General features: G+C 37.3%; 1 protein-coding gene across 5 annotated transcripts in view; it reads right to left on the bottom strand.

Moving 5' to 3' along the window:
- Window positions 1–19902, bottom strand: part of PNPLA4 (patatin like phospholipase domain containing 4) — a 32955-nt gene extending 13053 nt beyond the window's left edge. For 2 of the 5 annotated variants that reach the window (XM_064646565.1, XM_064646562.1), the window contains exons 1-7: window positions 19803–19902; window positions 18424–18725; window positions 17333–17459; window positions 12523–12707; window positions 8446–8540; window positions 8130–8265; window positions 4762–4827 (exon numbers count right to left, since the gene is read on the bottom strand). In XM_064646565.1, the coding sequence (XP_064502635.1) occupies window positions 4762–4827; window positions 8130–8265; window positions 8446–8540; window positions 12523–12707; window positions 17333–17459; window positions 18424–18582 (768 nt within the window). In that variant the 5' untranslated portion in view covers window positions 18583–18725; window positions 19803–19902. Of the gene's footprint in view, window positions 1–4761; window positions 4828–8129; window positions 8266–8445; window positions 8541–12522; window positions 12708–17332; window positions 17460–18423; window positions 18726–19457; window positions 19612–19802 lie in introns of those variants that run through there. The other 3 variants (XM_064646563.1, XM_064646564.1, XM_064646567.1) reach the window with 3 other exon arrangements.
- Between the last annotated feature and the right edge of the window lie 3309 nt (window positions 19903–23211).

The following is a 23211-nucleotide window of genomic DNA, read 5'->3' on the forward strand; positions in this document are numbered from 1 at the left end:
GGGAAACAGAAGTATTTTCCAAGTTACTCTAGTACAGTACGATCATAATGGAATACTTTTTCCTTCTTGACCTTGCCTCCTCCAGTCCACTCTTAAGAAAATGTACCGGTTTCCTTCTAAGAATACAATGGATAATATCGAATATGTGGCATAAATATCAAAGAACTGACAATGTACACACAGAGTTATGAATCAATGACCATTTGACATAATGTGCATATTTGTGTGTAATGTATTTATCAAGCTCTGATAATGCTCGTTGATTAATCTAATAATAAAATGCCCCCTGCAGAATTTTTCTCAACACACACATGAAAATATAAGACTTTTAATATTACACATGAATCACATTAAATGCTGTATATTCCTCTAGAACATTATTCTGATTGAAACGAGGAGCTGCACAATCTGTAGGTGCAGGTAAACTGACTGCACAAGCAAAACCACACATCACTCCTACCCTCTTCTGTGATTCTTCTTCCAGAGCCTCATGTCTTACATACACTACACAAGACAGCAGCAGCTGGAAAGTGGAGGGTAAAGGTGGGAAGGAGTTGAACAGCTATGACATAGGAGGGAGCAGACAGGAGTTAAGTATAGTGAAGAATGAGATCTAGAGGCACAAATCTGATCTTTAGAAGGACCACGGCCAAATTCCATTCCAGTATAAGCAGGACAGCTGTGATATTTCTGGCTAATATATTTTATATCTTCATATTTCTTTCTATGCTTACATGCATAACCCAAAACCCAACAGCCCTCTGCTGGTTAGATGCATTCACTAACATCATACATGAGGTCTGATGACCAAAAGCATCTCACTGAACTTTACACATCTAAATTCAGCTAGTAATTCTACACTTCTTTTATCATCCAAGGGAGAGAAAACAGTAACAAAAGTTAAAAAAACCCCAAATCAACAAAAAGCTCTCACAAAAAGTATATGATTAGGAAGTTTTTTATGACATTTAAATGTTTGCACAGTCTCCCCACACCACCCTCCTTCTTCACTATCTCAGATGAAGTTTATGTTCCTGATTTCAAAATATAAGCTATAAATATTAACATTCAACAGTTTCTATGGTCCTTTTCATCCTGTTACTTCATTGTATGCTTTAGCACTTGACTCTTGACATTACCTTATGTCAGCACCCACAATCCATCACTGAATTCCTTCACTTTGCACAAACATCATATTTCTCAATGCTTAGGATTGAGATTGTTTTGTCTTAGAAAATAAGGCAAAAAAAGAATAAAATTCCAGAACGACAGCTATCTTTCAGATTTCTCAAACTTCTATTACAGCACTGCTGTGATAGCTGTGAGTAGAGCTGCAATATACCATAACATTTCTAACACCACAGATTTTTGTGTGTATCTATAAATAGTAGTTTATTATTGATTCATATGCCATGTTCCTTGTAGTAGCGAGTGGCTTTTTGTTGTATTTCCTACCGTGAAAAGTACAGTGGATGCCCTGTCTAAGCCATGTCAAAGAAAATGTAACAGATGACATTATTAATGTTTTTCACAAGTCTAGCTTAGCACTGCTACAACTTAAAAGTTCTCACACTTTTAAAAATTTTGATTATTTATTTTTCTCCCCTCTCCTCTTATGTAACTTCAATATTTATTTGAAAACCAAAACATTTACTAGGGCATCTCAGTAATTTTTATTTAGCACTAATTTCTATAGATTCTGTTGTTTTATTTTCTTTCAAGCATTTCGGAGAAACTGCTTTTCAGTCAAAAATACTTTATCTCCACAGTCCCTTGCGTTTCATAGTTATAAAACATTTATTTACTGCAGACAAAAAAAAGTGATGTCCCAGCTTCTTTTAATTTCATTAATCAGTTCTTGAAAGATGCTTCTTAGCTGATGAGACAAATTCCTGGTAACTTCTGAATTAGCGTCACTAATATCTAGTACAGTGTAAAGACAGAGAAAGTTTTGAAATAACGTGCAATGAAAACCAAACCAGCCAATGAGAACAAGGATGTGGGCTTGACCTAACACAATCTACCCGTTTATCAGTTTGGTTTTTACAAAGCTGTTCCATAATAACTACAGTCACACAAACTACAGACTCATCATCAAATACAGTCAACTCAATCATCTGCTCATCTTTATCTGTCTTAAAAATTAACCTTGTCATGTCAAAGGACACCAAACTAAGTCAGAGAAAGATAATTTCACACGGAGCAGGTTTGCACCGGTGTTACTGGAAGCCTAGTCCAAGGGTACCTGAAAAACCCAACCCAGGTAATAAACTGTTAAGGCCACAAACAGACAATAAATTCTCAGATGTTATCTGACACTTCTTTCTTTGTCATATTATTTTTAGGCTCATCAAATCAGAAGAAAACATAATATGAAGAGATTAATGTTATGTTCACCATAACATGAAATTTAGCTCATACATCTCAAGATTGTAGCCTGCAAGCATGCACACTAGCAGGTAAACTAGCTAAACCCAAAGTGAAGCCAAATGCTCCCCAGAAAGTATTCTTCCTAAAAAGAAAACTAAAGTGCCATGAACCGTAAACTGAATCCTAGGGTTCAGTCTCCGTAGGCAGTATGGGCAGGCTAGCAAAAGGTTTGGTTATTTTCTGATACTATTTCAGCAAAAGTGCACCATACCTGCTTACTTACTTACTTACTTATGATGCATAATGGTAGTAGTAACATAGCAGAGGTAATATAGTGAAATACATTTCAAAAACACTCCCAGATGATGTGGTGCTATGTGTGCAGGTGATATATGTAGCTCAGAGAAGATCCAGATCAACTGTTCTAAAGCACAGACAAGGCCTGTAGACTCAGGCACCTAGCAGGCAGTAATCTGAATTCCATGCTACCAGGGACTTATGGCCTAAGGAATTTACCTCCTGAAACCAATGTAAATGCAGACAGATAGAGCTCTGGTCTGTTACAGTCAAGCTTTCAGGAAGCTTGAAACATGATGCTATATGATAGGTGACTGTGCAGAGCCAAATCAATATCCAATCTATCTTACTGACTTAGTGCTTACCATGCCTGGAACATGATGTTACATGCCATGTATCTGGTTCTACCATGTGTGCTTCTGGGCCCTACTACACACCCACATATCCTCATTCCAAACCAAGGAAATACTACTGCAAGAGAGAGCCCAAGGTTTTGTTCTTATCCCGCTCTAAGCACTTGGGACTAAAGAATGGAAGTCACAAGCATCTACAGGTAACAGTTTTCTCAAAAAAAAAAAAAAAATTCAATCCACAAATGCATTGTTTCACAGAATATGAGAAAAGTCAGTGTAGACATGCAGAACTAATCATTCCAAAAAATAACAATAAATGAAAGCAACCTCATTCCCAGAAACTCTTTTCTGCATCTCACTAAAGGGGAGCAGTAAGAAGCTTTGGGAATGAAAAGAAGCTTTCAACTAAGAGAAGAATCAGTTTCTGTGAAACTTTCATTGATTTAACTTTTGAATGTAAAAAATAAACATAGGCAGCAATGAGAACTGTCTCCTAGAAAAAAGGTTGCAGTAAATACTACAGGGCTAAAAAAAAGGTCTAAAAAGGCTTCAGTAAATATTAAAATACCTATTCAATCATAATAGAACTGTTCATCCAATAAAATGGGGTTTAAATAAGTTTTGGACAAAACTCTGGGCCAACTTTTCAATTTCTTAATTGAAAGGATACCACAAAAAAAATTAACAATGACACTTTTTTCCCTTTAACTAATGGCAGAATGAACCTAAAAATCCAAAGATCCCCTCTGAAATGGCACAAGCAACATAGAGACTCCAATCAACAAAAAATTCCAGACCCTGGGAAGCTGTAAGCAGTCTCCATTTAACTCAAAGAGTCAAACAATACTGATTTAAACCCTTCAAATATTTCAGCTGATATGTATTGTCATATATATAATTCTCAAGCTGAAAAGCTTTCTGACACAACAACTATTAGCTAGGGGAAAATATATATGGTTTTGTGTGGCTTTTTGGCAGGGTGGCTGTGAGGATTACAGAGGTTTGAGAAGAATCATTTGTATGAATACAAGGAAATAAAGGAAGAAGTATCACGTAGTTTTTCTCAGAAAGAAATAGCTATTTTCATGCTATAATAATTTCATGCTAGAATAATTTTCTAAAATTATTCTTAGAGTGTTAATATATTTATGTAAGATAGACAAAAACGTTCTTGGAGCTAAATTAAGAAAACTGTGAAAAGGTTTTCTTATAATAGTGTACACCCCTGAAAAGTTTATTCTTTAAATGCTTTTCCAAACGTAAGGGATTTGAAGGTACCTGGTAAGCACGTAATTCTATACAGAACATGAGAACAACATGCATGAAAACGCATGTACTCCAGTAGCATCCAACTTGCCAAGAACCTCCCCTATCATTCCCTCCATCAAACAGAAAAAACATTGGTGGTCCTCTAAACTGCAAAATAAACCATTTTAAAGCTGGTAACACAGGTTGTGGTGAGAAGAATCTTTAGTAAAACAAGCTTCTTCTCACAGTGTCAGACACTATCTTTAGAAACAGCTTCACGTTACAGACATCATTTCAGTCTCAGCACCCACAATTTCTGACACAACACACGAGCAAACTCGTATTAACTTTCCTGGTGTTAATCTGCAACATCAACAGAAACAATAACTATCTTACAAAATACAGCACTGCAGTTGCTTTCCCTTAATATCAAATAGTTACATCATAAATAAAGAACATATAAAAAGAAAGTTGGTAGTTGATGAAAAATTACCTCTCCTTTATATTCCACTGGTTTAATTCCTGCATATAGTGGTATAAAGCTACTTGCTAGCAGGACCTAGAGAGAAGAAAGCAGAAAGAATAGAGAAAAAAATGAAAGAAAGGCATCAAAGTAATTTTAAATGAATACATATCTTCATACCTATTTATATATATTAAATAATACAGCAGTAACCACTCAATATATCGGTTTTACATAAACCCACTGTCATCTCAAAATGTCTTCTTGTTGTGGTATGTCAAAATGTGATTAAAATTGTTCAGTATGGTTGGCCTTTTTTTATGACTTGACAGTGACAGCTCTTAAAACAAAATATCAAAAATTAACTCATTGACTTATGTGATTCAAAAGAGTATAAGCTTAGTTTTGCACAATGTAAAGTATGTCTATAGTTTTGCAGAAACTAAATATGCATATGCTGGAAAAAAAGCAATATATTGTCAAAGAAGAAACTGACCCAGTCATTCTATTAGTATATTAATATAGTGCCCACTCTTCTAATAAATCAGATTTTCAAACTTTCAAAAATATTATAAACAACCGAAAAATTCACACGTATATCTTTACCAGTATCAGTACTTTGCATTTAATACATTCAGTACTTAACAAATTACTATTTCCCCTACTGTAAGCCTTCATTGCTATCCACAGCAGCTCTCAGTTTGTTGGTTATTTTTATATTAGGACACTGTTCTGTCATGTACAGATTTGCACACACACATACCTTTCTATCCATTCATAGCAATACCTGTGAGAGAATGTGTGTTTCTCTATACCTATGTATCCACTCACATATATATATAAGCAACCAGTATACAGCATTTCAAAGAGAAAGTGTAAATGCATGGACAAAGTCCAATATGTCAGAATTTTTCATAGGGCTAAACAGGGTGAATCCACGTGCTTGTGTGGCGGCATAAAAAACCAATTTGGGGAGTAGAAGCGGGTCCCAAACTGGTGTATATACTATGTGAAAGATCAGATGCAGAAAACCTCACAATCCACGGAGATTATGGAATAAAATGCCTGATCTTTTTTGGATGGAATTACACTTACTTTTACAAAAAAATTAAGCTACTTTCAGTATTAAGCACCTCTGCTCCCCTAAAATTTTAATTAAGACTGCATATATGTATATGAAGTCTTCAACTTTCACTTTGAGAACTCTTCTCTTGCCTATTTCTCTTCCCAGTGATGTAGAGGACCAGAGCTTTGTCTGAGCTCAGATAAAAAGGTCTTCTCACTTTCCTTATGAAAACTGCAGCTATTTCTCTTTTCTTTCCCTCAGAAAAGCATAACATAGGACTCCCAAGTTCCCAACATCAGCATCTTCCCCTGCCCAACTCCCTTTCTCCTCTCTACTTCAACTCCACCTCAGTAACTTTGGCCCTTCTAAAGGGAAAAAGGTTTAGTGAAAGAACAGAGTCAAAACCAGGTGACCTCTGCAAAACTTGAATTCTTTTCAAAAGGACTGAAGAAAGCAGTTGTTTTTCCTTCTAAAGTCACTTAGATCTCAAGAGTGAGGAGAGGAAGGACAAATTTGAAGAACACTTTCAGTATTTTTCTACCACTAACAGACCACTGTGGACTTCAATACACTGCTCCCACCTTTCCAAACTAAATACAACAGTCTTCAGCGCCCTGCTCCCTCACAAACACACAAATCATGTCTCTCTTCCCCGTCACCTCCAGTTTAAGAACTGCAAGTCTAGGAATGCTGATACAAGATCACTGTCTTCACATATGTAAAGACTATTTCAAATGTGGGAGATTATTAACTGACCTTCCATGTCCACTGGGAATAGCAAAAAAGATAAAAGCTTAAAACTGTAGCAACATATACTCAGTTCAGCCATTTTGAAAAATTTTGGAAACTGTGAGGCTTGTTAAGCATTGAAACCAAATGCATATGGAAGTTGAAAGATTTCTGACAGAGGGTACAGAAGTTTTGCTGTTTGTAAAACAGTTTGCTCAGCAGTATTTTTATCCAGCCTTCGATGTAGCAGGTCATGTCTAGGCCTAATACAATCAAATAACCAAACAAATTCTACCCTCCAAGCTACTGCAGCAGCCACCAACACTCAGACAGCTGTACACACGACACACACAGAGATGAAGGTATGCACAAAAACATGTATTATGAGCTGCATTGAAAAATCAGACAATATGAATGTATTCCAGTGAGCAATTATTTGTAATTTTATTGCTATTATTCCAATCCATTTTACTGCTACCACAGAGAACAAAAGAATAGAATAGAAATGGCTAAATCAACGAGAGAACTATGGAAATACTAATATGTTCAAACTTCCGAGGTCATCCTAATGCTTCTAATTCTCTTCGGGTTAGAAGTTTTCCCTGCAAAAACACATATACCTACAGAATAACAATCTCCATGCTTGTCACTGCTAGTTATTTCTATAGCTAGAAATTACAGTGCATAATTTGAGATAATAAACTTTTTGCATAATTATCTTTGCATGAGGAAGTCTTAAAAATTATGAGAACTAACATAATAGGATCAAGATTTTTTAAAATACTTTAAAGGCAAACTCCCCATGTATAGTTTGAGATTCTGTAAACAAGTGTGATTTTTTTAAAGCAATAACTGTAAAGAAACTCTTATTTGCTCTAAGCATCCACAATGATAGCAAAAGGAATTCCTCCTTATTCTTTTTCCTCCTTTATTCTGCTATATCTTATGATAATCTCCACTAAGATACAATCGATTACTAGAAAGAACATGCTTTACATACATCTGACTTCCTCCTACAATTTCATATCAGCTTATGTATACAATCCTGATCCAAATTTAAAAAGTGACATTCAAATTAAGAGAAGGGCACAAAAGATATACTTTCCAGTACCAGATAAAATACAGATTACATACAGGACTTAACACTACATGATATCTATTCCCCACAAAGACCTATAGGAAGTGTTGAGTTTTTTTTAAAACTTCTTTCACTTTCTTTTGTGATGAAACTTAATATAAATAGTGTCAGTGAAGTAAGAGATGCAAAAATTATTATAAAATTTCGATATTATTTTATTCTCACATACTGCAACCATGAGTTACCCTATTACTTTTTAGAAATATTTTGCCTACAAGGTAGAATATACCTTAATAATAACAGATTAAGGAAATACACACAAGCAAAAAATGAATTTTAGCAAAATTTGTGAAACTGTAGGATCAAATTCTGCTTCCATTGTTTATGTTATGGTTGTAGCACCACTGATAGTATAAGTGGTTATTTGAGTAAAACAGTGATTCATTGTACAGCTAATAACATACTCTTAAGTCTTGAAGAAACTCAAGCATTTTTATTTAATGCAGCACTATTCAACTTCATTACCTTAATGAGGTCCTCCCTGGAGGAAAAATTTGAAACCAAGCGATTTTCCCCACTTTTTGAGTTAGTGACTGACACATAGAGCCGGTTCTCAGCTATCTCATGAACATTAGCAGGAAGAATAGACTCTATGCCCTCCCTATAGGAAAGAAAATGCTCAAAATTACTCATCATCATTACATAAAAATGTTGCAAATACATTAGTGGTGAAAGAAAGAGTGGTGAACACTCCACAGTATAGAAGAAATATGCACACTCTTCATTTGCATTTGGAGAGCCCAACACAAAAGTGATCTTACAGAAGTATTAAGATAGGTACCTAAGTGTTTTCATAAAATCATAACCAGGTGTTACAGCACCGAAGTTCAGTTTTCTGACTTCCTCTGCAAATCCATAGGCAAAGTGCTTACATTGCTAGAAATGAAAAACATTAACCATTAAGGATGTTTCAGTGATGGGAAGCATGTTCAAGTGTAGTACCTAAAACATACTAGAGGTTAAAGCTTTAATCAAGAGAGAGCTAAAAGAGCCAACTGAAATACGTTCCCATATGTGCTTGGTTTGTAACAAGATATGCATAACAAAATATTGATACTTTTATAAGGACTAATTTGTAAGAAAAAAAAATCCCTAATTAAAAAAAATTATAAACTTTCACAAGTATATTACTTTAACAATCAAGGAAAGTTAAAGCTTATTTTTCTACACACTAGCACTGATAAATAATCAGCTGCCTAAACCATGCCCTTACAAAAACAATAATTTATAATTCAATTCTAAAGCTACCTTTTATTTTAATAACTATTTCAGTACTAAAACCAGACACAATTACCTTATGATGCTTTGTCGTGGTTAAAAAACTAAAAAAAAACTGGTTAAAAAAAAACGTGGTTAAAAAAACTAAAATTACTACCATTCCTTCTCACCAATGGAAAAACCAAGTCACTAAGAAGTATACACATGAATACAATACTATGGAACTATTTAATGAACAGAATACTATGATGGATGACACAGGAAGAAAAGACACCAGATAAAAGTCCTGCACAGGGAATCTCTTTTATAAAAGTTGAAATGCCCATCATTAATGGCTACAGAAAAATAGCTTGAAGTGTGATCCATAAGAACTCCCAAAGGAGAGCAATGGAATTGGTAAAATTTATTTTTTAGTCATAACATGCTGAAACAATGAATTGTGATCCTGAGTGCTTAAGACTCAGTATTCAGTATTTGCAATCCTTTTTTTATCCTTTCATGCAGATTTCCCTAATGATTTTAAGGACTTGGGAAAAAACTAAATTCAGTCTTATGCAGCCTTATGAAATTGGTACTCTCTAAATATATTACACCCATATTCACCTACATAACCACATGAAAAAATGATAGTTTGGGTTTCCTGGATTATTGGCTCCCTGCATGAAGAACAAATATGTTGCTAGTAGCAAGATAAATTATTGAGTGACTGAAGAAAGGCAAGCAAAAAAAAAAAGAGAAGTGAATGTGTCCTACTGGGGAGCAGGATAAAGGATTTGATGGAAGGAAAACCAGGAAGGAGTTGGGGGGAGGATTAGCATGAGATCAGGATCAGGCTGACTAAAGCATTTTAACTCCTCACATCACTTGAACAACAGAGCACTCATCTAAGAGAAAGACAGAAATGTAGTTCTTGCATCCACTTTCTTTACATGGCATTCGAATAAATGTATTAACGAAGTTCACTATGAGGTTCATATCTCTTAAAGAAGTGATCATCATAAATATTTGTGCTAATTAATTTCACATAGGTTAGATCTGCACCTTTAGCCCATGAGGTACTTGCCATTGCGAGCTTCAAGCCAATTAAAATATATAAAACCAGTTATTAAGCCTTTAATTTATTTTACAGTAGGCAGTTAGGCTTCTTCTGTACTCAATCTGCTGGAAAGAGGCATATTCAGACACATCTCTCTTTAAACAGAGAAGAAATTCACAAAACCCTACAAAGAAGTACCTTAAAACTACCATCTTTATATCTAAGAAGCTTTAATAAAGCGATGGGGAGCTAAGAGTAACAGGGAGCTGGATGAACCCAAATCTAGTTGAATGACAGAAAACTACATTCCATATTACAAATGCTAAGAATAGACCATACCTAGGATCTCAATTCCTGTTCCCAAAAGGAACAACTTCTTACAACTATGAATTATTTTAGAATTTTATTACTAAAAGCTTTAAACAATACATCTAAAATTTAAATAGTGACTGAGGACATGTTTAGAAATTGTAACTATATTGACTTAAGCAAACTTGATATCAAATATTATCAAAGTACTTTTTTAATAAATAGGTATTCATCGATAACTATATATGCCTCCCTGGAATTCTGAAGTCCCATGCCTTTTCAGCAGCGATAAAAATCCAAGATATGACAGAAAAACATTTGGAAACTGTCTTATTAAAACAGCAACAGTCAAAATAATAAATCCTCAATGTTATATTCACTTCAAGATAAGGACAGGTTGCATTAGAGCTTTGAGACTAGGAGATGCAGAAAGTCCTAATTATGGCTTGTCTAACATTGCCATCTCCGGGGAGAGAGGAAAAAAACAGAAAAAAATAATTAAATGATTAAAAGCTATATCTGTGGATATTAAATATTTCAAGATAGAAATGTAGGAAAGATAATAATATAATTATCGTGATAGGAAAAGTTAATTCTATTCAGTACACAACACTGCCTTTACTTAAATTCCATGAGAATTAGAAAGAATTATTCCCCCTGATAAAATAGCTCTCAATTTTCCATTTAAACAATATAAAAGAATAACTAAAACATACTTAAAAAAATCAAAGGCACTAAAAGTTAATGAAACATTCTTTGGTTTGCAATAAAATGACAAATTTTCAAAGGAAAAATCCATCAGATTCAATATAATACAGCCTTAGTTTCCACAAACAAAAACTAAAAACTGCTCTAATATTTTTACTTAGAAATATCTTTGTAAGTTGGACCAGGCTGAGAACAAGTGCTCATACCCAGAGCCTACAATAAGCAGAAAAATTCCCTTGGGCTAACAAAGGGCTGCTGTGCTCACCACAGAGGAAATTAAAGTCAGAGGTACCCATTATACCAGGCAAACTTGGGATTGAACCACCAGTCAGAGGTGACAGAAAGGGAGTAACACCTGAACAGGATAGGAGTAAGGCTCTTTTCACACCAGTGTAACTTGCCTAGTACCAAATCATATAAAGAATGCACCTGAGGGAGTCAGGTGGGGGAAAGAAGCCAGGGAAGAACCTACTGATTCAAGCAACAGAAGTATAGCTAATGCTGCAAGCTGAATTCATATCCCAGCAGAAATGACCAACACACAACTAACAGAAAGGTCAGTGGCCAAGTGTGGTTTGGCTGGGACTGTTATTTGAATCAAATGCAGTGAAATAAGCAAGGCCTGGAGAAAGTTACCCAACACTCACAGAACTGAAATGTAGGAAAGTGTACTTAGACCAAAAATCTAACAGCCTGTTTTCCCCCACAATAAGACATTAAAGAAATATTAACGTTTTTGTAATACCTGGTCCTCTACATATATTAATGCAAAGTCACTACAAGCATTTCAGAAGGGCAAAGCAGCCTTAACCTCTGGGGAAAAATCAAACAAAAAGCAAAAAAAAGTTATGCTCTCCCACAGAACCTGTAACAGTGCAGTCATTAAATAAAACTCTGGCGTCTCTACGTGACACCATATGCACAGTGAGAAAGGAGTGGCATCTCTGGAGGAGAAACAACCCAGACACATGCATGCAGTGTGTGAGAACAGAATGCTGCGAGGGTTAATCCCCCCAGGAAAACAGTGGGGGCTACTGCTGGTGAGGAGTGGGCTGTACTGAGTCTAAAGAAGATGCACGAGCCACTTCTTATGCTGTCTAATGGAGCACAGGCAGCAAGAAAAAAACTGAGCAGGTGTGTGGTGTTTATGAAGATAGACTCCATCTACCATTTTCATGTCCTTTCACAGAAGGATGAAAGGATGGTGCTATGCACTTGCTTAACAAAGCCTATCTCTAGTCAAGGAAAGAATGATTCACTTTGTAATATACCACCATTAAGTAGATATACATTTTGGTATATTAAACTATACCTGGTTGCCTACAACTCAACATTCACACACATAAGATTTCTATTTATGTAGCTTAAAATATAAAGTTTATATGAAATAATTTTGTCATAAATGTTTTTGCCCACAAGTCACAGATGTGGTTAATGAAAAGACACACAAGAGTTCTGTTCCTAGCAAATAGCAAGAAGAAAAAAACAAGAAACTTAATATTTTAATAAACTTAACTGAAGACTATTATATAAAAAAATGTCCTTTGAAAATTATCATGGCCTATACCTACGAGTTTACTAATTTACCTCTATATTTTCTGGCACTGCTAACAAGACAGCAGCAGTCAGAGATCCCGCAGAAGCTCCCGCAAAAGCTTTCACATCTGTCAGTAACTTCTTACCATGCCTGTAAAAAGCAGCTGCTGCCCCCAAGTGGTAAATTCCTAGAAAGCCACAAGCTGCAAAGGACAGGTTGATGTGTTTCATTTGTGCTGTGGAAATAAGGTGTCACAGTAAGCAAAAAGGATGTGTTCATTTCGTCTTGTAATATACATCTATTCTTTTGGCATAGAACACATAACAAACCGTATTTACATAACAAAAAGCAGTTTATTTAAAAGCAGTAAAAACTTTGGATTCCTAAATACATCAAACAAACAGCAGTTAGTTTAGTATCTCCAAAACTGAAAACAACCCTAAAATAATCCTTAGCACAAATTCCTTTTTAAAATCAATCAAAAATATATATCTTTGTGTACACATTTTCATCTAATTTGTCAAAGAAATGCAAACGAAAAGTAGCTAGTCAAAAGTGATAAAAGAATGCCTTTGGAGAGCAAACATTGCTAGCCACCTTGACTAAAAAAGTCAAATTAATTATAAAACTGCTGGTTACTGTCTCATCACGTAGTAACAGGACAAGTGGAATGGATTCAAACTGAAAGACAGTAGGTTCAGATTAGATACTAGGAAAAAATTCTTTACTGTGAGGGTGGTGAGGCACTGGAACAGGTTGCCCAGAGAACTGTGGATGCTCCATCCCCAGAAGTGTTCAAAGACAGGTTGGATGGAGCTCTGAAAAACCTGGTCTAGTGAAAGGTGCTCCTGTCCATGGAAGGGGGGTTGGAACTAGATGACCTCTAAGGTCGCTTCCAACGCAGGGTATTCTATGATTCCAGGATCATACTTCCCTTACACACGCAGAGCCTTGAATCCATTATAATTCTCTAAAAAAGGAATTTTTTCTGTCACCTCTGAAACTCATTTACTTACTAGTATTATTGACAAGTTCTTAAAGTAATTGCTAGTTTAGAAAAGAAAAACACACAACGTATTGTTGCTACTATTTAAATAAGAAGGAATCAAAAATAATCAAAGTAAAATACAAAGCATTAAATGTATAAACACACACATAATATGAAGATGTCTAGGGCAGAATTTAAAATTAAAAAAACGCAAACAGGAAGTATTAGTTCAGATAATTAGGGATGGTTAACTAACTAAATAAAATATAATGCTGTACGTTTTCTTAGTTCTTCTGTTTCTGCAAATAACCACAATTATGAGAGCAAGGTATTCCACAGGTTATATTGTACAGATATATGAGATATTGTACACATTATCTTAGTATTGAATTAAAAATAAACTGCTACTATATTTGGGTACATCTCAATATGGAAACAATCAGTCCTGATGAAGAGAGGCAAACATGTACAGCAACATATTTTGGTTAAAGATGCCTCTTCAACTCTGAAATGGGAAGTGCAGGAAAGATAAGGGTAAGAAACAGCTTTCAAAAACAGTAGATAAGAAGACATGCTCAACTCAGCTGCTTTACCCATGGCATGATTACAATCAGACCTGATGGTCTAACCAGGTTTCACTGACATGGAGAGAGAAAATCATAGTGCCAAGGAATATTTGGTGCATCAGTCATTCCAGTAAAACATTACACTATCATAAAGTAGTTTATCAGCTGTACTTTACCCCCTTTGCACCGGAAATGCTTGCATATACACCTGTAAGTAGGAATACTTGTAACAAATATAACACACTTGTACTCATAGAAAGTTTTAGAGGTTGGCTCTTGCTGTGACAATATGAGAAAAAGGCATTAGAATTATGCAAATGAAAATTCCTTTATTATTTTTAAAAAGAAAGGATCTTTTAATTTAAAGAAAAGTCACTGTACTGAATAGAAGATTTAAAAAAGTTTACTCAAGATGTTACTGGAATATAAAGAAACACAACCCTACTTTGATTTTATTTTTTTAAATAGAGTAGAAGAAAACTAAAACAGCCTTTGAACTTTGAAGTATGATGTCATGATGTATTTTTTTCAGTCTAGTTAAACTCTTGGGAGTTTAACCAACTGCTGCAGCTTTCTCCTTGCCTTCTACAAATTAGAAACAAAGGTGCCTTTGCATCACAGGCCACTCTGACAAAAAAGTGAAGCTGGTTAAAGCAAATGCAGTATTATGTAGGTATAAAAGCAAGCATGGGAGAATCAACTCCTATTTCTGTCCATAACAGACTTCAAGGTCAAGACACTATTAATATGAAACTTTATGTGAAATAAGCACTACATTTACATTGCTGATTGGTAAAAAAAAACATGAAGCATGAGTTCATAAATGCAAATAACTACATCTAAGGGACCTATAAAATATAACTAAGAAACACAGTGTAAGATAATAGGGTTATGTAAATAAAAATAAGCACGTGGATGCTTATGTTCATGTATATACACATCCAAATCTTCTACAAGGCTAATACTCCAAAAAGTATCTCTCCCTTCTGGAAAATAATTAAATGTTCACAAATCAAAAAAATATGAGAACTAAGAAGTATCTAAAGCATAGTTACAGCAAGAAATTTTAGATTGAAAGATTTTTTTCAAAAAGAAAAAATTCTCTACAAATACAGAAACCCACTTCACTGTATACAGAACTGGCTGGCACATTTTGTCTAAAGTAAGAACAGAAAAGGAGGCCATGTGAACCGAAGAAACTATTTGAATCTCAGACCAAAAACTAAAGTCAGATATCCATGCCTTCTCTTACATGGCTTCATGAGGAAATTGTAGCTTCTTATATGAGCCTTAGTCCTATCTAGTTATCAGTCACTGGGAGTAACCACTGTTCCCTTTGAGTGTCTGGATACCTGGCATTCATTCACTCTTTGATGAGAGTTAATTTCTTAACACTTAGATCCCATACTTCTCTGCCTCCTTCATTTCCCTACCCAAGAGACAAAAAGAGAGATTACTGAATGAGTATTCACATCAGTTATTTGACTGACAAAAGCACTCAGTCAAATACACACAAGAAGAAAAAAGAGCACTAAGATTTCAAGTCAAGGAACACTGTTCAAAAACACTTTTATAAGAATATAAACTTTCCCATTTCTTTTGATTCTTGCAAATATGCCATGGCATTACTTGATTTGCAAATTATAATGGTGTATTTTAAAGACAGAATGATGCTAAAATGTCTTTTGCTTTGATGATCTAGTAGATCACTGCTATTTTGATCAAAAAGAATAGTAGAGTTATAATAACTCCAAAGAGGAAACAGAGAGAAATTTAATTAAGTCTGCAGTATGACTATTCCCTGACAATTTCTAACAGAGTAACAGAAATAGGAGCACAGTCATGTCTGGACACAGACCACTTCTTTGAGCTGCCTGCGCAAAGAGCAGAAATCTTTGTATCTTAGAAGTGGTATGAAACATCTGTTCTACAAAACTTTAGAACAAATATTCTTAGAAGGTTCAACATAAATTGTGACCATTAAAGATATTGATACCTAAAATGCAAAATTATCATATTACCATGTCTTAAGAAAAAAACTCATTGAATCTTAAAAGATGCATAAGTACATTTCAGCTGGACAGTACATATACTGTAGAGATATGACATAAACAGGATATAGCAAACACTTTTGCCACTGCTTTTCAAAAATGCTGTCATTTTACATGATTGGCAAAATTCAGACTATGAGGACTTCAACTGGCTAAGGGAATAGGAATGCTTCTGTTGGCTCCAAGAAAAAAACCAGAAGCGTAAGACAAGATATGTAAAAGAAGAAATGAGAACAACACTGGGGCAGTTCAATCTCATTACTTTACAGATAATGCAGGAGCATTCAGGGATAAACATAAACCTCAGAGTTCTCTTTAAAAGATTACCACATCTCCAGGGAAAAAATAAATTAAAAAAATTCACCGATGATTAAAAATCTACTGGAGGTTGGGGGCATTTCTGTTTGTTCAGCAGTATCTCATCCATTTGTAATGCAAACCTTCAAGAGAACATATGTAAGGAGACAAGACTATAGACAAGAATTACAATACAGTACCATACAGATTTTTCAGGATGGGTATTGTCTTCCTGATTGTCATACAAGAGAAATAGCACAACAGTTTCTCATGTGGCTGTTTCCCGAGCAACATAATTACATTGTATGATCTCAGGGTCTTAACTTGTCATAACTACCACCCTGTCACTCCATTTGTAAACAAAAGCTGAAAATGCCCAGAGCACTTGAATAAAAAAACCTTTACAAACAAAAACTAAATATACATAGAATGCAAATGACCAAATACCCTGAAGCACAGGAGCTAAAAAGTATGATGCATAACAGCACATCTGAGGATTAGTTATTAGTGAAGAATGACAAAACAAGCAAAGCCACAGAAAGAACTCTCTAGCTAGGCAGCATTGCTAAAATAGAGGTCATAAGTGTAACTACTGATTTACCTGAATCAAAAATCAACATTGACACAGAAATGTTTAACTGTTTTTTCACATTTATAACAGGAAGTTCACTAGCATCATCACAAACCATTTATAGTCTTCAGTGGATATAATAGTTTGATGAAATTGAAGCAAAAAACATTAAAATAATGTTTTATTAAGCCATTAAGAAACAGGAAAATTACATGTCTTCACAGACTATAAAAATTGCATATAATCTCCTTAAAATTAAAAAGAAACACATCACATGATATTTTTCAAATTAAGATTTTAGACCATGTTGACCCTTAATACAAGTTGGGTCTACATTGGGCAGGGAAGGCTGACTTCTTAAGAAGAGGGCAGCAAAAGGTTCAATACCTTCTAATGAATGATGACTTCCATCATGTACTCCACTGGAACTTTTTTCAACAGGTATTTTAGTTCCCTCTGCATTAGCAGCCATTCTTCTATCAACTACTGATTGTTTATCATTCACCTTGGAAACCTACAATCATACAGTCAAATATTATTATTAAAAAGAGAAAAAAGAGCAAATATAAGATGACATTATTTAACACTAAACAGATTAATAAAGTCAAATAAAATAGTTGTAAAATCATCTAGATGAATTTCTCAATTGCTTAGCCCCCACTAAACTAGTTTAAACCACAATGTTCTGCTAGTTGCACATGCAGCTATTTATATTTTAAAGATGAATTTCATTAGACGTTGAAAAGGGAAAACATTGCCACTTGGAACAGTGAGTGTCCAAAATTAGTTTTATGTCTTTTCCCACTACTTTTGTTTATCATGGCTAGGCTTCACGAACGAAGATTTGGGAAGGACTCTACCAACGTTTGCTACAAGCGCACTGGTGATTAAAGAGGCCAATGCCTCTTTAGAGATAGACAAGTCTGGTTGCAAAAGGCACAGCAGAAAGACTCCTTCGATGGTATCGGCAAGACATATATAAACCCATATGGGTTTATATATATATATGGGTTTATATATATATATATATATATATATATATATATATATATGGGGTTTTTTACAATCAAACTCTTATGTTTTTATCCTCCCCTACCAATCCATTCCCCCCACCTTCGTTGCACAATATTGCATCAGTAAGTCATTTTCCAGAGAATTCTGGTCCTATTTTTATCTAAACGACTGTCACTCTAACTAATCAGCCTGTCAGTTATCATGCAGTATTGCCTGGAGTGTAATTTGAAGAAAATTACCACTTCTCCCCAACTTAAAACTATCAGACACAAAAAGTTTCTTCTGAAACAATGGTACTCCAGCACTTGTTGCTGCGTGCCCCTTTATACAAAACTGAAGGCATCTTCACTTCATAAATAACATGCAAGATCAAAACCTTAGTTCCGTAGATTCTAAAATAAACTATTTTTTCACTGTATTGATGCACATCACTTATATCTACAGAGCATCACAAAAATACTTATCTGGAATTTAACTCTGGTACGTGGTGGTCTTACAGTGCAAGAGTTTGGAATTCCAATCCAGAAGTGATGAGTTTTGGGAAAGGTGCAACTATACAGTCGGCCTTCTTTCAACCGGAGCAACAGTATTTGAGCACTATAAAGACTTTTAGCAGTCCACATTTTCTTAAAAGTGACGTCTGGATCCAGATGATGTGGTAACCAAACTGATAGTCTTGTTTTACCATAAAGTTACAAAGGAAGCATCAGTACATGAGCTTGGATTCCATAGAAGCAAATGGCAGAAACCTTCTTCTAGGTATAACCTGTTAAAAAGACATTAGAGAAAAAAAAAAGTGTAGTTGAATGGTAAGTTGCACATCAAAACCCTGATACTGTAACAAGGTCCTCTTCACACCCCTCTCACTTAAAACACACAAATGCATTAACAGCTGATTCACTAGACAATGGAACAGTTCCAAGGAGAACTTCTGTTCAGCAGCTTCTCTCTTGCTTTCACCAGACCCCATCTGGAACCCTGTTGTTCACTGCTGTCCATGAAGTCAATCGTTCATTTCAGAAACAGGAAGGATTAAAACTGAAAATAATGCAAAAAGCAAGCAAACAAACATGAATACAGTGTCCCCTTCAACTTCTGCTGAAAAACGCCGAAGGACTGATCCTGAAACTTCAACCAACTTGTTCACAAAAAACAAAGTACTGATGTCAGAATTCTAGTAAGAAAAAACCCACAGCAAGCTGGCTGGCACACGGCAAGCCTTGTAATCTTCTATGCTACAAGGATATAGCAGGGGTTACTCACAAACCCAGTGTAAGACTGGTTTACACCTAGCCAGACTTTAACCATAAAGAATAATGTGCGGAAATATTCTCTTTTAGATGAAAAGGAGGTTCTCGACTAAGCCCAGTACAAACAAAACCGGTGTGACCCTGAGCAGACCAGATCTGAGCGGAACTGTGCCAACTTCCCACTTCATCCCAACCAAGTAACCGAGTTAGAGGTTTTCTGTTTCATCTCGTGCGCTATGAGATCAGACCTACGCCGCAGTTGGGTTTTTCCTGTCCCCACTCCTGCCCAGCAAACAGCCGATACAAACAGGCAGAACAGATCTGAAAGGCGAGACAAGTTCTTGAAAGGTAACGAGCACTGAAAGTCCAGTGACAACCGCGGGCGCACAGCGCCAGGGGCAGTCCCTGCGCCTGGCAAACTCAGAGCAGGGCGCTCCCTACGCGGGACACGTCCCTTCGCACTCAACATCCTCAACCCCAACTCCGGTCTTTCCCTGTCTCCCTCCCCGCAGGCTCCTGCCCCAGCCCCTCCGGGGGGGTTCTCACGCGGCCTACGCAAGGCAGAGGCGGCACCCTGCCCGTCTCGTCCCCACCTCCCCCGTCAGCGGCCCCGGAGACAGCCCCAGCGGCGGGCAGCGGCGGCTGCCGGCGGGTCGGGATCGGGAGCAGCAGGTCGCGGGAGGTCGCGGCGGTGCCGCCCGGCCCCGGCCTTGGCACCGCCCCCGCGCGCCTGCGCAGCGCGGGCCCGGCGCGTGCGGGCACCCCGGGGCGCCCTGAGCGCCCGGAGGGGCCGCGGCTGCGGGCGGGGCCGTGCCCGGGGAAGGCCGTGCCCGGGGAAGGCCGTGCCCGGGGAAGGCCGTGCCCGGGGAAGGAAGGCCGTGCCCGGGGGAGGTGGCTGCGGGCAGGGCCGTGCCCGGGGAAGGCCGTGCCCGGGGGAGGTGGCTGCGGCCGGGCCGTGCCCGGCAGAGGAAGCCCCGGCTCGGCCCCGCCGCCCGGCCGGAGGCCGCTGAGTGTGGGTGTGCCGGCGGGCCCGGCCCGGCCCCTCCGGGGGCTGTCACTGCTGTCGTGCGGGCGGGTGTCCGCTCCCCCAGCACCGCCTCTGTGCCGGGCCGCGCGCCGTCTCAAAATGTCCTGGAGCTGGCGGAGTGACCTCAGGGTGGCAATAAAGATTAAATTTTTTTCCCCATTTTTTCATAGAATCGTAGAATAGAATCATAGAACAGAATCACAGAATCAGTTGGGGTGAAAAGACCTCTGAGATCATCAAGTCCAACCCTTGATCCACTACCACCACAGTTACTAGACTAGGGCTCTAAGTGCCAAATCCAGTCTCATGTTAAAAACTTCCAGAGACGGAGAATCCACCACTTCACTGGACAGCCCATTCCATTTTGTGAGTGTTTGTGACTGTGTCATTACAGCCTTCTGGTGGGCAAGAGCCAGAGCAAACATGGCTCACAGCTTCAAGATGTGGTGGATCCTGCAGCCAGCAGCGGATGAAGGAGGCACACGCTTTACTGAGGGAGAACAAAGATGCCTGTGGGAGAGAAGTGATCATGTCTGAACTCTCCCTGGAGTCTGTCGGGTTAAAACTAAACTGGGGAAAAAACCACTTTGTTATATTTAACACAGATTAGGCTCTTTGACCCGTGCCATCCGTTGTCCTTGCTTTTTACTGGTATCTGGGATGGATTTGGAATAGAAGGAGGTGCAGCTGTTTTGGCAGGGGAACCCTGGCAGCTTCTGTTGTCTAAAGCGTTTATGCAGAGTTTACCCAGCTTTTCAACTGTTAAAGAGCAATAGTTACAAAACAGAGCCCTGGGATTGTCTTACAGAAACGGTCTCATCGTGGAGTTACTGTCTGCTCTTTTACATCATCCTGCACTCTTCCTCCATATTTATAGGATGAGCTTTTAGGTGAGAATACCAGATAAGCCCTAATGGTGAAAAAAAATCTTGCCTTAATTATAGCCAGAGTTCTAATTTGTAGTGGTCAGTATTATCATTAGAACTACACTTGCATCTAAATTAATACTTGGTTGACAGCTGTGGGAAGTACAAAGATCACAAACACGGGAGGAGGACCTTTCTCACGCTTTCAGATGTGTACTCAAATACATTAGTTAGCCTCTTGTTCCTTCTGTACTGTGTCTTATCTATTAATGAACTGGAAAATGGGTGATGTAGATTAAGCTTTCTGAGTTTCTGAGTTGATGTAAATTAAACCTTTAATCATGGATAGTTACAAGTATAAACAAAGCAAGTCATTGCCAAGGACAGCATATGAGATGGTGTCTCAAATGTAGCAGCTGGCACTCAGAATCACAGAATCATTAGGTTGGGAGGAACCTCTGGAGGTCATGTAGTCCAACCCCCTGCCAAGGCAGAGTCGCCTAGAGCAGGTGACATGGGACAACGTCCAGGTGGGCTTTGAATGTCTCCAGAGAGAAGGACTCCACAACCACCCTGGGCATCTTGTTCCAGTGCTCTGCCACCCTTAACGTAAAGAAATTCTTCCTCATGTTGAGGTGAAACTTCTTGTGTTTTAGTTTATGTCCATAAAATTAAATACTTGTGTCTCCTTTGGCCTAAAGACTTCTTAAGGACATTGAGGTGCTGGAGCATGTCCAGAGAAGGGCAATGAAGCTCGTGAAGAGCCTGGAGCACATGGTCTGTGAGGAGCAGCTGAGGGAGCTGGCATTGTTTAACCTGCAGGAGACTCAGGGTGACCTAATCGCTCTCTACAACTACCTGAAAGATGGGTGTAACCAGGAGACAGTTGGCCTCTTGTCCCAGACAGCCAGTGACAGGACAAGAGCAAATGACCTCAAGCTGTTCCAGAGAAGGTTCAGGTTGAACATCCGGAAGAATTTCTTCATGGAAAGGGTTGTTAAACATTGGAATGGGCTGGCCAGGGAGGTGGTGGAGTCACCATCCCTTGGAGGTGTTTAAGGAAAGACTGGACGTGGCACTTAGTGCCATAGTCTATTTGACATGGTGGTGTTTGATCATAGGTTGAACTCAATCTCAGAGGTCTTTTCCAACCTAATTGATTCTGCAAGTCTGTGATTCTTTGGCTCCCTATCTCAACTCAGTCCTTTCTCTTTCTCATAGGTAAACTCAATCAGACCCTTATCCTTTGAGTGTCAAAGCTTATTTCATCTCCTGCATGTTCACATTTAGATAAATTTATCTATATTCAAAATTTTTATACAATGACATACATATTTCATTCTTTGCTCCTCTAGTTCTTTGTGATACTCTGACATTTTCTTAAGAATAAAATGTATCAAAAAAGGCTTACATGAGTTACATAAATGTTTCAATGATTTTACAACATGGTATTTGTCAGAACAGGTATTTTGGAGCACCAGTATAGTTAAGTTACAAGGCATTTGAAAGTGTGTTTAAAATCGTTTCTGTTAACAGACTAAGCTACAGAAGCAAAAGACGCTTCTAGTAACAGCACTTTATTATATTTTTGGTCGGCACAATTAACTTGGCTAGTGTTGTGACTACTGTAACATGTCTCTGTCAGTAAGAATGAATTCTCACTTCACAGATTTAAGACCCACATGAAAAATAAGGAGACATATAAAGAAAATCATCAAGAGTCAAACTTAACTTGAGTCTTCTTTTATTACTGACAAAGATTTTATCTCCATAATTCAGAAGTATATATTTTAAAAATATGTCTCTTTTCTATAAACTCTGCATAATAAAATTTTAGTTGGGAGGATGGAAGATTCTTGTTATGGATAGCTGTCATTAAAGGATTTAATACAGGTTTTTTTGTAACATTAATTCAAATTGACCTGTATCCAAATGCTGATACATGGATTGAAATGTTCAAGAAAATGTAATGATTTATGGCAGTATATTAAGATCTGCAGAAATGTATAATGGTGCATCACAAGGAAAAGGATAAGCTTTTCTTATGGGATAAGCATGAGAATAGAGCTTAGTGCTGAGCAACTGATACTCAAACCTAAGGATTTGACT

Source organism: Pseudopipra pipra, chromosome 2 (assembly GCF_036250125.1).
Source record: "Pseudopipra pipra isolate bDixPip1 chromosome 2, bDixPip1.hap1, whole genome shotgun sequence".
Lineage (NCBI taxonomy): Eukaryota > Metazoa > Chordata > Aves > Passeriformes > Pipridae > Pseudopipra > Pseudopipra pipra.